General features: G+C 39.4%; 1 protein-coding gene across 2 annotated transcripts in view; it reads left to right on the forward strand.

The window, feature by feature from the left end:
* Positions 1-218: 218 nt before the first annotated feature.
* PRSS38 (serine protease 38) overlaps positions 219-15686 on the forward strand; it is a 32494-nt gene continuing 17026 nt past the window's right edge. The window contains exons 1-3 of one of the 2 annotated variants that reach the window (XM_027548762.1): positions 219-1509; positions 1694-1856; positions 2397-2668. In XM_027548762.1, the coding sequence (XP_027404563.1) occupies positions 1329-1509; positions 1694-1856; positions 2397-2668 (616 nt within the window). In that variant the 5' untranslated portion in view covers positions 219-1328. Of the gene's footprint in view, positions 1857-2396; positions 2669-15686 lie in introns of both variants that reach the window. The other variant, XM_027548761.1, reaches the window with a different exon arrangement.

A 15686-nucleotide genomic window follows, 5' to 3' on the forward strand; every position in this document is an offset into this window, starting at 1 on the left:
GAAACATGTATATTATCATATGTGAATTGGATTGCCAGCCCAGGTTCGATGCATGAGACAGGGTACTCAGGGCTGGTGCACTGGGAAGACCCAGGGTGATGGGATGGGGAGGGAGGTGGGAGGAGGGGTCAGGATGGGGAACACATGTACACCCATGGCTGATTCATGTCAATGTATGGCAAAAACCATTACAATATTGTAAAGTAATTAGTGTCCAATTAGAATAAATAAATTTAAAAAAAGAAAAGACTATTAATGAGCACCAACATCAAGCTCACATAGCTATTGAATTACTGGGCAAGGATTTTAAAGAAGCCATTATAAAAGTTCTCCATTGAACAATTATGAACACACTTGAAACATATTAAAGAACAAGAAACACTGAAAAAATAGAAATTTCTGGCAATACATATAAAGACAAGGGATTAATATCAAGAAATAGAGTGTACAGAGATTTCGCAATACCTTATATGCTGATACATGCATTGACTCCCCATTAACAACCTCTGTACCTTCTGTCTACTTTGGCTGTGAACCTAAAACTGCTATAAAAAATAAAAAAAGAAATATAAGAAACAGAGCAGAGGTTGGCAAACTACCTACTTCTGTACATCTGAACTAATGTACATTTGTACATTCTTAACTAAGAACAGTTTATACACTTTTATTGCTTGGGGTTAAAACAAGAAAATATTTTATGAGATGCAAAAATTAAGTAAAATTCCAATTTCAGTGTCTGTAAATACAGTTTGTTGGAATATAGTCCTGTTCATTTGTGTATGTATTGTCACAACAACAGAGTTCTGAAGTTTCCAGAGAGGGGGCTTAAATACTATAGTGCATTTTTCCAACCCTTTTTTCCCCAACATCTGTATAACTTGCTTTATTCAATGGTACATTAGCAAATACGATCAAGTAGAGGTGTGAAAAGTGCTTGTACATTTCTGAAATGCTGCAACTGAGACGTGACCAAATCTAAGCTTGCTGGCTGGATGTTGGGAGACTCAGGATGAAACTATTCCCATTGCATCAACCAACAGCCAGGCAGCTAAGTAGGGAGAGAGACCACCACCATCCAGGGAGCAAGACCACCCAGAGTCTAACTGAGCACCCTCCAGGGAGTGAAACCACAGAGAGCCAGCCATGGTGGGGGTGGGGGAGGTGGGGTGTGGAGGGGGGACCACTGAGAGCTGGCTCCCGGCTGAGGAGCGAGACAGCTGGTGTTTGTGCTGTGGCAGCTTCGTACTATCGTGTGCCTGGGCACTGTCGCGTGTTTATGGCGTCACAGCTTGTGCGCGCCAGCCCTGACGTCCTTGAGACACACCCACATGGCCGCCGCACTGACTGGCCCTCACCCTGGGCCTGTAGAGTCCTGGCCCACGACCCCGAGCCTCTTCCTGCTCCTGTTTCTCCTGCCTCCCACCCAGGTTGAAGCCACAGCCCACAGGCACCCTGCTAGTGAGGAGGTCGCGTTTAGCCGTGATGTGGGTAGGACCTCTCCAAGCCCAGGTTGGTGGTGGTCCTGGCAGTGAATCCGGTGAATCCCGGGCTTCCGACTCCCAAGGGTGGAGACCCAGCTTTCCGCGTTCCTTTCCTTTTTCCAGGCCTCCTACTCTCCCTCCCTTCACTTTGCACGTGGCCAGGCCCACCCTGGTGCTGCTGCTACTCACACCCTTTGTCATTCTTCCTTCAGCCTGTGGCCAGCGTCATGTGCAAGGGAAGATACTGGGAGGCGTGGATGCCCTTGAGGGAAAGTGGCCGTGGCAGGCCAGTGTGCACTTTGTAGGTTTCCACATCTGTGGTGGGTCCATCATTGATGAGTACTGGATCCTGTCGGCTGCCCACTGCTTTGACAGGTGAGTGGGCGGTGACGGGTACCCTTCCCATGGAGGCCTAGGGCTGCAAGATGAACCACATACGACTGGGACTTCTTGGAGTTAGGGAGAGAGTTGGACCCAGCACACAGCTCCATTCACTACAGCTTCTTGCACAGGACTGAGGACTCCTTTAGGGCCATCAGCTCTTCCAGATAGGTGTGGAACAAAATAATAGGATGAGAGGTGAGGTGAGGAGTCATATCTTAGGATGATAAGGTGAGAAGTGATGAAAGACTTATCCTCATTGGCAGCTCACTGTACGTCTGACAAACTCACCATCCAGCAGATAGTGGTGAGTCCTTGAATCCTCCATGTACTCAGGTCAGGACTTCTTTGGGAGCAGTTCTGCCAGTCAGGTCCCTACTGTGCTGGAACGGCTCACTTCCCACATCCTGGCTGAGAGCTTGGATACCCAGGCCCCCATGTTCCAGGACTCCATGGGCCTGTGAGCTCATGGAAGCTCCTCTTCCCATGGGTCAGGTGCTTGAACCACTGTACCTTTGTTCTCTGTCTCTACAGGAATAGGAACACTGAGGCCTTTGATATGTATGTGGGTCTTGTGGACCTCAATGTTGCAGGCAATCACACACAGTGGTTTGAGGTGAATAGGGTGATCATACACCCCACATATGAATTGTATCACCCTGTTGGAGGTGACATCGCTCTGGTGCAGCTGAAAACCCGCATTGTTTTTTCCGACTCTGTGCTTCCCATCTGTATTGCACCCCCAGACTTGACTCTTTGGAACCTTTCTTGCTGGGCTACAGGATGGGGATCCATCTCCCGAAAAGGTAAGAAAACAAAGTGCAGGGTGGAACCCTTTATTGGAGCTTGTGGAAGGGATGATGGCTTTATAACATTACCAGAGAGAATGTTCTGTCCATTAAGGGGTTGTAAGTATCTGAGGACTGGAATCTTTATACATCAATCACTATATGTTTCTGTCAGTGTGGAGTTGTGCTTTATTCCTGGCTGGCTTTGTTGTATACAGAGAAGTACTTACATCTACTTTGAGTGTGAAACTTATATTTTGTATACCAAGAGCACAAATTTCCAGCATAGTTGTTCTTAAAATTTTAAATTCAATTTATAATCTTTTTTAACCTATGAAAAAACATAGTAGTTATTCTAGTTATCTATAAAGGCCTTGTACTTTCTTTCTAGGTTCAAATCTTTGTATTTCAGGATTTCTACAGTTATATAAAAGATTATTTTTAATTGCATTTGCTAATCAGACACAGCTGTTGATTTCTGTGTATTGGTAATATTTCCACCCACCATATAGGACTAATTTTTAATAGTTTGTCAGTTGATTATTTAATTGTTCTAGATTTTTTAATATATTTTCTTCAGATAAAGCTTGTTTAATCACTTCCTTTTCTATATCTTATCCTTAATTAATTTTTCTTGTCTTATTGCAATGACTAGAACCTCTAGTAGAAATGTTGCTAGGTCTCTTTTTCTTGTTTTTTATTTTAATTGAAATGCTTCTAATAGCTTACTATTGCATCTGTGACTTGATTTGGAGATTTCAAATTGATATCTTATATCAGTTTAAGAAAGTTTAACATCTGCTTTACTTAATTAAAAAAACTCTTATTGAAGTTAAACTGATATAAATTCAAATTAGAATGTTAAAACTTTAGAATGTTAAATGTAATCCCCATGGTAAACATGAAAGGAAATTAAAAGGGAATTTAAATATTTCACTGCAAAAACTCAACTAAATGCAAAGAAGACAGGAATGCAAGAAAATGAGGCAAGGAGGAAGCTATAAGGCATGTAGAAAGTAAGTAGTAAAATGACAGAAGCAAGTTGCTCCTTACCAATAATTACTTTGAATGTAAATGGTTGAACTCTCAAATCAAAAGACAGAGACTGGAATTAAGGAGATAAAGCCAAGATGGCAGAGTACACCTTCTCTCACTGGAACATATAAATTACAGTCATTGATAAAACAAATATTGATGAGAAAGACTGGAATCCACCAGAGAAGATTTTCTACAACTAAAGATGGGAACCATGGGTAGGAAGGGCAAAATCATAGTATAGTTAAGACCTATACGCTTGGGTGGATGACCCACAAATAGGAGGATAATGATAAATATGGAGCTTCTCCCCAAGGAATAAAGGGTCTGAACCTCACATTGGGCTCCCCTGTCCTGGGGTCCTATACCAGGAATATTTGGTTTTGGAGGCCAACAGGCCTTACTTTTGGGACACCCAGAAAGCTGTGAGAAATAAAGACTCCACCCTTAAAAGGCCCATATAAAATTTCACATGCTCCAGGACCTAGAGCAGAGTAGTAATTTAAAAGGAGCCTGGGTCAGATCCACCTACTTATCTTGGAGAGTCTCCCTGAGAGGTAGGAAGCAACTGGAGCTCACCCCACAGACCTAGACACTGGTGGCACCATTTAGAGAGGACTTCCCTGGTGCTTCAGATGGTAAAGTGTCTGCCTACAATGTGGGAGACCTGGATTTGATCCCTGGTTTGGGAAGATCCCCTGGAGAAGGAAATGGCAACCCACTCCAGTACTCTTGCCTGAAAAATCCCATGGACGGAGGAGCCTGGCAGGCTACAGTCCATGGGGTTGCAAAGAGTCAGACATGACCATTTAAGGGAGCTCATTCTATCACATGGACACTGGTGTTGACAAGCACTATTTTAAAACCCTCTATCTAGTTAATTGGGCTTCCCTAGTGTAAAGGACAGAGAAGGCAATGGCACCCCACTCCAGTACTCTTGCCTGGAAAATCCCATGGTAGGCTGCAGTCCATGGGATCGATAAGAGTTGGACACGACTGAGCGACTTCACTTTCACTTTTCACTTTTCACTTTCATGCATTGGAGAAGGAAATGGCAACCTACTCCAGTGTTCTTGCCTGGAGAATCCCAGGGATGGGGGAGCCTGGTGGGCTGCCGTCTATGGGGTTGCACAGAGTTGGACATGACTGAAGTGATGGATCTTCACTTCAGTGTAAAGTGAAGGATCTGCAGTGTAAAGGATCTGCCTGCAATGTAGGAGACCCAGGTTCAATCCCTAGGTCAGGAAGATCCCCTGGGGAAGGGAATGATTACACACTCTAGTATTCTTGCCTGGAGAATTCCATGGACAGAGGAGCCTGACGGGCTACAGTCCGTGGGATTGCAAAGAGTCAGACACGACTCAGTTCACCCCTGACCCACCTGGGAAGCCCACATTACATGCCTAGTACTTATTTATCTTGTAACTGCTGGAAGTTTATAACTTTTGACCGCCTTCAACCAATTCCATCCTCCCTCAACACTCCCCTGCCACTGGCAATCACAAAACTAATCTCTTTTTCTATGAGTCTGTCTTTGAAGTCTAATTGATAAGTTAGTTCCGGTTACATGACATAGTGATTTGGTATTTCTCTACAGCTCAAAATTATCACCATAATAAGTCTAATTACAACATGTCACCATACAAATATATTACATAATTTTTTATTTTATTCCACACACTGTACATTTCATACCTGTGACTCATTTATTTTACAACTGGAAGTTTGTACCTCTTAATCTTCTTCACCCATTTCTTTCCTTACTTTCCTTACCCAAACCCCTCACCTCTGGCAACCACCTGTTTTTTCTCTGTATCTATAACTCTGTTCTGTTCATTTGTTTTCTTTAGATTCCACAAATAAGTGAAATCATACAATGTTTGGGCTTCCTTGGTGGCTCAGATGGTAAAGAATCTGCCTGCAATGTGGGATACCTGGGTTCAGTCACTGGGTTGGAAAGATTCCCTGGAGATGGAAATGGCACCCTACTCCAGTATTCTTGCCTGGAGAATTCCATGGACAGAGGAGCCTGGCAGGCTACAGTCCATGGAGTTGCAAAGACTCAGACATGACTAACACACACACACACACACACAATATTTGTCTCTTTCTGTCTGACTTATTTCATTTAGCACAATATCCTCTAGATCCATCCATGTTGTTGCAAATGGTAAGATTCCATTCTTTTTTGCGGCTGGTTAATATTCCATTATATATACGTACCACATCTTCTTCAACCACTCATGTATTAATGGGCACTTAGGTTAGTTTAGATCTGAAGTGAGTCTTTTGTAGGCAACATATATATGGGTCTTATATTTGCATCCATTTTATGTCATTTGATTGGATAATTAAGTTCATTTATATTAAAGTAGGTATTAACTACTGCTATTTTGTTCATTGGTTTGGGATTGCTTTTATAGCTCTTTTTTGTTCCTTTCTTCTTCCTTTGTTCTATTTCCCCATGATTTGATGACTATATGTAGCATTATGCTTAGATTCCTTTCTTTTCCTGTGTGTATATCTGTTATAGATTTTCTTTGTGGTTACCATGAGGTTTATATAATTCTTCTATAATACCCATGATTATTTTACATTGCTGATCTTTTATTTTCAAATGTATTTTAACAACACTGCATATTTTTTAAATTTTATTTTATTTTTAAACTTTACAAATTATATTAGTTTTGCCAAATATCAAAATGAATCCGCCACAGGTATACATGTGTTCCCCATCCTGAACCCTCCTCCCTCCTCCCTCCACATACCATCCCTCTGGGTCGTCCCAGTGCACTAGCCCCAAGCATCCAGTATCATGCATCGAACCTGGACTGGCAACTCGTTTCATACATGATATTATACATGTTTCAATGCCATTCTCCCAAATCTTCCCACCCTCTCCCTCTGCAACAGAGTCCATAAGACTGTTCTATACATCAGTGTCTCTTTTGCTGTCTTGTACACAGGGTTATTGTAAAAATAAACAAATGGGACCTAACTAAACTTAAAAGCTTCTGCACATCAAAGGAAACTATTAGCAAGGTGAAAAGGCAGCCTTCAGAATGGGAGAAAATAATAGCAAATGAAGCAACTGACAAACAACTAATCTCAAAAATATACAAGCAACTCCTACAGCTCAACTCCAGAAAAATAGATGACCCAATCAAAAAATGGGCCAAAGAACTAAATAGACATTTCTCCAAAGAAGACATACAGATGGCTAACATACCCATGAAAAGATGCTCAACATCACTCATTATCAGAGAAATGCAAATCAAAACCACTATGAGGTACCATTTCACACCAGTCAGAATGGCTGCGATCCAAAAGTCTACAAACAATAAATGCTGGAGAGGGTGTGGAGAAAAGGGAACCCTCTTACACTGTTGGTGGGAATGCAAACTAGTACAGCCACTATGGAGAACAGTGTGGAGATTCCTTAAAAAACTGGAAATAGAACAACACTGCATATTTACTCCCCTTTCTTCAAGATTATTGTTTTTATATATTTTACTTCTTTTTGATTGTGTATTTCTTAACTACTTATTGTGGATATAATTTTGGCATTTTGTCTTTTAACCTTCTTATTGGCTTTGTATGTGTTTGATTTACTGTCTTCACTATGTATTTGCTTTTACCAATGAGCTTCTTCCTTTCATAATTCTCATGTTCTAGTTGTGGCTTTTTTTCATTTAGAGAAGTCCCTTTAATATTTCTTGTAAAGCTGGTTTGGTGGTGCTGAACTCTTTTTTTTTTTTCTCATCTGTAAAACTTTCAATCTCTCCATCAAATCTGAATGAAAACCTTGCTAGGTAGATTATTCTTGGTTGTAGGTTTTTCCTTTGCATCCCTTTAAGTTAATCATGCCATTCCCTTCTGGCCTGCAGAGTTTCTGCTGAAAAGTCAACTGATAACCTTATGGGAGTTCCCTGTATGTACCTTGTTGCTTTTCCCTTGATGCTTTCAATATTCTCTCTTTATCTTTAATTTTTGCCATTTTAATCACAGTGTGTCTTGGTGTGGTCCTTTTTGGTTGATCCTTTGTGGGCCAACTCTCTGTGCCCCCTGGACTTGATGTCTCTTTCCTTTCCCAGGTTAGGAAATTTTTCAGTGATTATATCTTCAGATATGTGCTCTGCCCCCTTTTCTGTCTCTTCTCATTGTGGGTTCCCTGTCATGCTGGTGCGTTTAATCTTGTCCCAGGGATCTCTGAGGCCATCCTCAGTTATTTTCATTCTTTTTACTTTATTCTGCTCTTCAGCAGTTATTTCCACCATTTTATCTTCCAGCTCACTGATCCATTCTTCTGCTTCAGATATTCTGCTATTGATTCCTTCTAGAGTGTTTTTAATTTCAGTAATTGTGTTGTTTGTATGTTTATTCTTTAATTCTTCTGCTGCTGCTGCTAAGTCGCTTCAGTTGTGTCTGACTCTGTGCAACCCAATGGATGGCAGCCCACCAGGCTCCCCCGTCCCTGGGATTCTCCAGGCAAGAACACTGGAGTGGGTTGCCATTTCCTTCTCCAATGCATGAAAGTGAAAAGTGAAAGTGAAGTCGCTCAGTCGTGTCTGACCCTCAGCGACCCCATGGACTGCAGCCTACCAGGCTCCTCCGTCCACTAGGTCTTTGTTAATTGATTCTTACATGTTCTCCATTCTATTTTCAAGGTTTTTGATCATCTTTACTATCATTATTCTGAATTCTTTTAGAGGGGAGGAGAGGGTGAGATGTATGGAGAGAGTAACATGGAAACTTACATTCAGTTCACTTCAGTTCAGTTCAGCCTCTCAGTCATGTCCGACTCTTTGCGACCCCATGAATCGCAGCATGCCAGGCCTCCCTGTCCATCACCAACTCCCAGTTTTCACCCAAACCCATGTCCATTGTCTTGGTGATGCCATCCAACCATCTCTTTCTCTGTCATCCCCTTCTCCTCCTGCCTTCAATCTTTCCCAGCATTAGGGTCTTTTCCAATGAGTCAACCGTTCGCATGAGGTGGCCAGAGGATTGGAGTTTCAGCTTCAACAACAGTACTTCCAATGAACACCCAGGACTTATCTCCTTTAGAATGGACTGGTTGGATCTCCTTGCAGTCCAAGGGACTCTCAAGAGTCTTCTTCAACACCACAGTTCAAAAGCATCAATTCTTCGGCACTCAGCTTTCTTCACAGTCCAACTTTCACATCCATACATGACCACTGGCAAAACCATAGCCTTGACTAGATGGACCTTTGTTGGCAAAGTAATGTCTCTGCTTTTGAATATGCTATCTAGGTTGGTCATAACTTTCCTTCCAAGGAGTAAGCGTCTTTTAATTTCATGGCTGCAATCACCATCTACAGTGATTTTGGAGCCCCCAAAAATAAAGTCTGACACTGTTTCCCCAGAGACATTAGGGTTTTGTATATATCATGTCATCTGAAATAGTGACAGTTTTACTTCTTCCCTTCCAGTTTGGATACTTTTTATTTCTTTTTCTTGTTGGCCTCTGTGACTAGGACTTCCGGTCAGTCAGTTCAGTCGCATCAGACTCTTTGTGACCCCATGGACTGCAGCATGCCAGGCTTCCCTGTCCATCACCAACTCCCCGAGCTTGCTCAAACTCATGTCCATCAAGTCGGTGATGCCATCCAACCATCTCGTCCTCTGTCATCCCCTTCTCCTCCTGCCTTAAATCTTTTCCATAGGACTTCCTATACTATGTCAAACAAAAGAGGAAAGATTGGGCATCCATAAGACTATTCCTGATTTTAGAGGTGAAACTTTCAGCTTTTCAGCATTGAGCATGGCATTAGCTGTTGGTTTCTCATAACTAGCCTTTATTATATTGAGATATGTCCTCTGTATACTAACTTTGAAGGGAGTTTTTATCATAAATGGAATTTGAATTTTGTAAAATGCTTTTTCTGTGTCTGTTGAGGTGATCTTGTGATTTTTATCCTTCCTTTTGTTAATGTGGTAGGAGGACATGGCAACCTACTCCAGTATTCTTGCCTGGAGAATTCCCATGGACAGAGGAACCTGGCAGGCTACAGTCCATGGGGTTGCAAACAGTCGGACATGATTGAAGTGCAGATATTGAACCATCCTTGCATCCCTGTAATTAATTTCTTTTGATCATGGTTTGACATGTTTTATATACTGTTAAATTCAGTTGGCTAACACACTGAGGATTTTTGTATCTATATTCATCAGGATATTGTCCAGTAATTTTCATTTTTATAATGTCTTTGGTTTTGATATAAGGAAAATGGTGGCCTTGTAGAATGAATTCAATAGTGTTTCCTCCTCTTCAATTTTTTTGAATAGTTGGAGAACAATAGGTATTAACTTTTCAGCTGTGAAACTGTTCAGTTTTTGACTTTTGCCTTCTGGGAGTTTTCACTCCCAGTTTCACTGGGAATTCAGTTTCGCTACTAGTGATCAGTCTCTTCAGATTTTCTATTTCTTCCTGATTCAGTCTTGGAAGGTTGCATGTTTTTTGTAAATTGTCCATTTTTTTCCTAGGGTGTCCAATTTGTTGGCATATAACTTTCATAGTGTTCTGTTTTAATTTTTTTGTATCTCTGTGATAGCATTTGTAATTTTTCCTCTTTCATTTTGTTTATTTGGGTCCTCTTTCTTTTTTTCCCTGTTGAACCTGGTTAAACACTTATTAATTTTCTTTATCATTTCAAAGAAATAGCTCTTGGTTTCATTGATCTTTTCTATTTTTGTCTATATTTTATTATTTTCTATTCTGGCCTTTATTATTTCCTTTCTTCTGATGACTTTGGGTTTTGTTTTTCTTCTTTTTCTAATTCCTTTAGATGATGTGTAGTTTGAGATTTTTCTTGTTTCTACAGGTATAAATTTCCCTCTTATATTTACTTCTGCTGCATACCATAGATCTTGAAAAACTGTTTTTATTTTTAGTCGTTCTGAGGTATTTTCTGATTTCACCTTTGCTTTCTTCATTTACCCATTGCTTTTTAATTGCATGTTGTTTAGTCTCCATGCGTTTGTGTTTTTACTATTTTTCTTCCTGTAATTGATTTCTAGTTTCATATCTTTATGGTCAGAAAAGAGGTTTGATATAATTTCTATCCTCTTAAATTTGTTAAACTAAATCTATAAAACAAATACTAACAGACTGAAAGGGAGAAATTGGCAATGATAAAATAATAGTAGGGGACTATAATACCCCAGTTACAATCAGACAGATATCAATAAAGAAACAATGGCCTTTAAATGACACATTAGACCAGATGGACATAATGGCTGTCTATAGAACATTCCATCCAGAAACAGCACAGTACTATATTGGGTGCATGGGCTTCCCTGGTGGCTCAGACAGTAGAGTCCACCTGTGATGCCGGAGACCCAGGTTCGATTCCTGGTTTGGGAAGATCCCCTGGAGAAGAGAATGGGTACCTACTCCAGTTTTCTTGCCTGGATAATTCCGTGGACAGAAGAGCCTGAGGGGCTACAGTCTATGGGGTCACAGAGTTAGACACAATTGAGCAACTGATATACACACATATTAGGTGTATGAATGTTAACAAACAGTATATCCTCTTCTTGTATTGATCCCTTTATTGTATAATGGTCTTCTTGTCAAAGACTTCTTGGTCTTTTGTCATAGACTTTTATTTAAAATCTTCTTTTTCTGTTGTCAGTACTACCACCCCAGCATTCTTTTTGGTTCCATTTGTGTGGAAGAACTTTTTCCATCCCCTCACTTTCAGTCTCTGTGTGTCTTTAGCTCTGAAGTGACTTTCTTGTAGGCTAAATATAGATGAGTCTTGTTTTTCATCCAATTAGCCCCTTTCTGTCTTTTGATAGGAACATTAGTGTATTGATAATTAAAGTGATTATTGATAGGTATGTACTTTTTGTCATTTTCTTACTTGTTTTATTGTTTTTTAGTTCTTCTCTGTTATTATTTTTTTTGGTCTCTTCCCTTGTGGTTTGATGGTTTTCTTTAGTATTCTTTTCTCTTTAGTTTTTGTGTGTCTATTGTAGGTTTTTGATTTGTGGTTACCGTTTATTTTGACCTATGACTATATTTACTGGTTCAAACTCACAGTCAATTCAATTCAAGCACATTCTAAAAGATAAACTTTTTTTTTTTGTGCTACTTTCACCTGTGTTTTGTGTTTTTCACATCTTCATGTCTATTCCTTGTTTATTATAGTTATCAATTCAGTTCAGTCACTCAGTTGTGTCCAACTGTTTGTGACTGCATGGACCGAGGTGTGCCAGGCTTCCTTGTCCATCACCAACTCCAGGAGCTTGCTCAAACTCATGCCCATCGAGTCAGTGATGCCATCCAACCATCTCATGCTCTGTCGTTATAGTTGATTTAAAAAATTTCGTTTCTAAACCTTCCTATTAGCTTAAGTGGTTGATCACAGCCTTTGCTATTAATATATATTTGCCTTTACTAGTGGGATATTTTCCCCTTTCATATAAATTCTTACTTCTTGTAGTCTTTTCCATTTAAATACCCTTTAGCATTTCTTGTAAGATCAGTTTAGTATCGATGAACTCTTCTAGTTTTTGCTTGTCTGAAAAAGTCTTCAGCTCTTCTTTAGTTCTGAGTGATCACCTTGATGGGTAGATTATCCTAGGTTGTAAGGTTTTCCCTTTCAGTACTTTTTTGAATATTTGTTTTAATTTACTTTTTTACTTGGCTGTGCCAGGTCTTAGTTGCAGCATGTGGGATCTTCGGTTGTGGCATGTGGGATCTTTTAGTCGTGGTATGCTAACTCTTAGTTGTAGCATGAGAAGTCTTGGTTGCAGCACGTGGGACCTAGTTCCCTGACCAGGGACTGAACCTGAGCCCCCTGCATTCAGAGTGCAGAATCTTAGCCACTGGACCACCAGGGAAGTCTTACTTTCAGTACTTTAAATAAATATATCATGCCACTCCCTTCTGGTTTGCAAAATTTGTGTGAGACAACCGCATTTAGCCTTATAGGGAATTCCTTTATATGTGACTATTTGTATTTCTTTTGCTGCCTTTAAGATTCTCTCATTATCTTTAACTTTTGCCAGTTTAGTTATGGTATGCTTAGTGTGAATCTCTTTGGGTTCATCTTATATGGGACTCTGTGCTTCCTATACCTGAAAAATGTTTCCTTCTTCAGCCTCAGGAATTTTTCAGCTGTAATTTCATCAGCTTCGCTTTCTAACCTTTTCTCTCTCTTCTTGTTTTGGAACCCCTAAATGCAAATATTAGTGTACTTGACATTATTTTAGAGGTCCCTTAAACTATCCTCATTAAAATTTATGAGAGGGAGAGGGTGGGATGATTTGGGAGAATGGCATTGAAACATTTTTCTGTTCTGATTAGATGATTTCATTAGTTCTATCTTACATTCTTCTGTATTACCTAGTCTGATGTTATTCCCTTCTCATGTATTTTTCATTTTAGTTATTGTTTTCTTCAGCTCTAACTGGTCCTTTTTAAATTTTCTAGTTCCTTGTTAAAATTCTCACTCTGTTTATTCTTTTCCCAAGTTCACTTAGCTTATTACTGTTACTTTGAACTCATTTGATGAATTATTTATCTCTGTTTCATTAGCATTTTTCTAGGGTCTTAGTCCTCGGTTGTCATTTGAAATGTATTCCTATGTTTCTCATTTTAACTTTTTTGTTTCTATGAAATTAGGTGTAAACACTTATCTATTTCCATCTTAAAGGGGTATCCTCTTATGAGATCATCCCTATTCAATTTGCACGTGTCCAGTGTCTTTGGTAGGGGATTTGGATCTGAATTATGCATGAGTCACGCAGGGTGTGCTGGTGGCTACCACCTTGCTGGGAGTATGGCTGGAGATGGAGGGGCTCAAATCAGAGCCAGGTGTGAGCCTGGAATTCTCCTGACCTCAGTGGCAGTCATTACCCCATGAGGAGCAGGGTCAGGGCCCAAGGTGCTGGAGCAGAGCCCCAAGGTTGGGTCCAAGATGGCTCCATTCCTTGTGTGTGCATTTCTTTGACAGTCACAGCACTGTATTAGCGGAGAGCAGCACTAGAGTAAGAGGAGCTGGAGTAGGTGCCCAGAAATCTGTACTTTCAAGTATATAATCTTTTTTTTTCTTTTCTTATAATGTCTTTGGATTTGGTATCAGGATAAGAAGGAAATGGCAGCCCACTCCAGTGTTCTTGCCTGGAGAATCCCAGAGACGGGGGAGCCTGGTGGGCTGCCATCTATGGGGTCGCACAGAGTCGGACACGACTGAAGCGACTTAGCAGCAGCAACAGCAGCAATGCCAGCTTTATAGGATGAGTTAAAAAGTGTTCCCTTATCTTGCACTTTTTGGGAAGTTTGATAAGAAGGGTGTTAATTCTTTAAATGTTAGATAGAATTCACCAATGAATCCATATGGTACTAGATTTTCATTGTTAAACATTTTTACTGAACTAATCTTTCTGTTAAGAATCTGCTGAAATTTTCTATTTCTTCTGTCAGATTAGACTATTTGCATGTTTCTAGGAATTGTCTTTCATTGAAGTTGTCTTATTTGTTGAAGTATAATTCCTCATAGTATTCTCTTATAATTCATTTTTATTTTTCTGAGACCAATAGTAAATTCCTCCACTTCTGATTTAGACTTCTGATTTAGATGATTTGTATCTTCTCTTTTTTTTATCACTCTAGCTAAAGGCTTGCCAGTTTTGTTTATATTTTCAGTGGAACTTCAGTTTGATTGATTGTACTTTTTTTCTTTCTATTTGTTACTTCTTTCCTCTGCTAGCTTTGAGTTTATCATGCCTTTCTTTCTCTCAGCTTCACAAGGGGGCAAGGTTAGGTTATTGATAGAAGATTTTTCTTCTTTTGTAATACAGGAGTTATATTTTTAAATTCCCCTCTGAGCACTGTGTTTGTTGCATCTTATAAGTTTCATATGCTGTGTTTTTATTCATTCTTCTCTAAGCATTTGCTCTTGTGATTTCTTCGACTTATTGGTTTTTCCAGAATGTATTGTTTAATTTCAATTTTTAAAAAGTTATCTTTCTGTTATTGATTTACAGCTTCATTCCACTGTGTTCAGATAACACAGTTTACATGATTTTAATATTTTAAAATGTATTGACTTGTTTCATGACTATTCTGCTCTGGACTTTGTCCCATGGCTACTTGAGAAAAATGTATATTCCACTGTTGTTGGGTGAAGCATTATATAAATGTCTGTCAGGTCTAATTGGTTTATAATGTTGTTCAAGTCCTCTATTTCCTTATAATGTTCTTGTTCCACATGTTATTGAAAGTGTGGTATTGGATCTACAGTTACTAGTATGGAACTGTCTGTTCCCCCACTTCAATTCGGCCAATGTTTGCTTTATATTTTGTTTGATGACTATATTAATTATAAAGAAAACTTAATGAAATGATTCTTTTATCAATATATAATGCCTTTATTTGTTTCTTACAACAGTTTTGACTTGAAGTCTATTTTGTCTGAAAGTGGTATAGCCTTCCCACTTTCTTTGGTATTAGTATTTGTGTAAAATATCCTTTTTTTAATCCTTTCATTTTCCATCCTTTTGTTCCTTGACTCTAAAATGAGTCTCATAGACAGCATAGAGCTGGATTTTTCAAAACTAAGTCTGCCACTCTCTGTCCTTTGGAGAGTTTAACTCATTTACATTTAAACTAATTACTTATAGTAAGAACTTACTTCCATCATTTGCTATCTCTTTTCAGTTTTAAATCTTTTTGTCCCTTATTTCCTCCATTACTGATTTCTTTTGTGCTTAATTTTTTATAGTGAGCTGTTTTAAACCCTTCACATTTAATGTGTATATTTTCAGACGTTTTTGTTTGTTTTTACCATGGAGATTACATTTAATATTCCACGTTTATAACAAGCTAGTTTGAACTGATACCAGTTTAACCCCAATAGCATACAGAAACTGTACACACCTTTGTACACTGTGTGCCTCAAACATGTATTTTAAATTACTTTATGAATTTGTCTTTAAAATTCTGTAGAAAATAAAAAGTGGAATTACA

This window comes from Bos indicus x Bos taurus, chromosome 7 (assembly GCF_003369695.1).
Source record: "Bos indicus x Bos taurus breed Angus x Brahman F1 hybrid chromosome 7, Bos_hybrid_MaternalHap_v2.0, whole genome shotgun sequence".
Taxonomy (NCBI): Eukaryota; Metazoa; Chordata; class Mammalia; order Artiodactyla; family Bovidae; genus Bos; species Bos indicus x Bos taurus.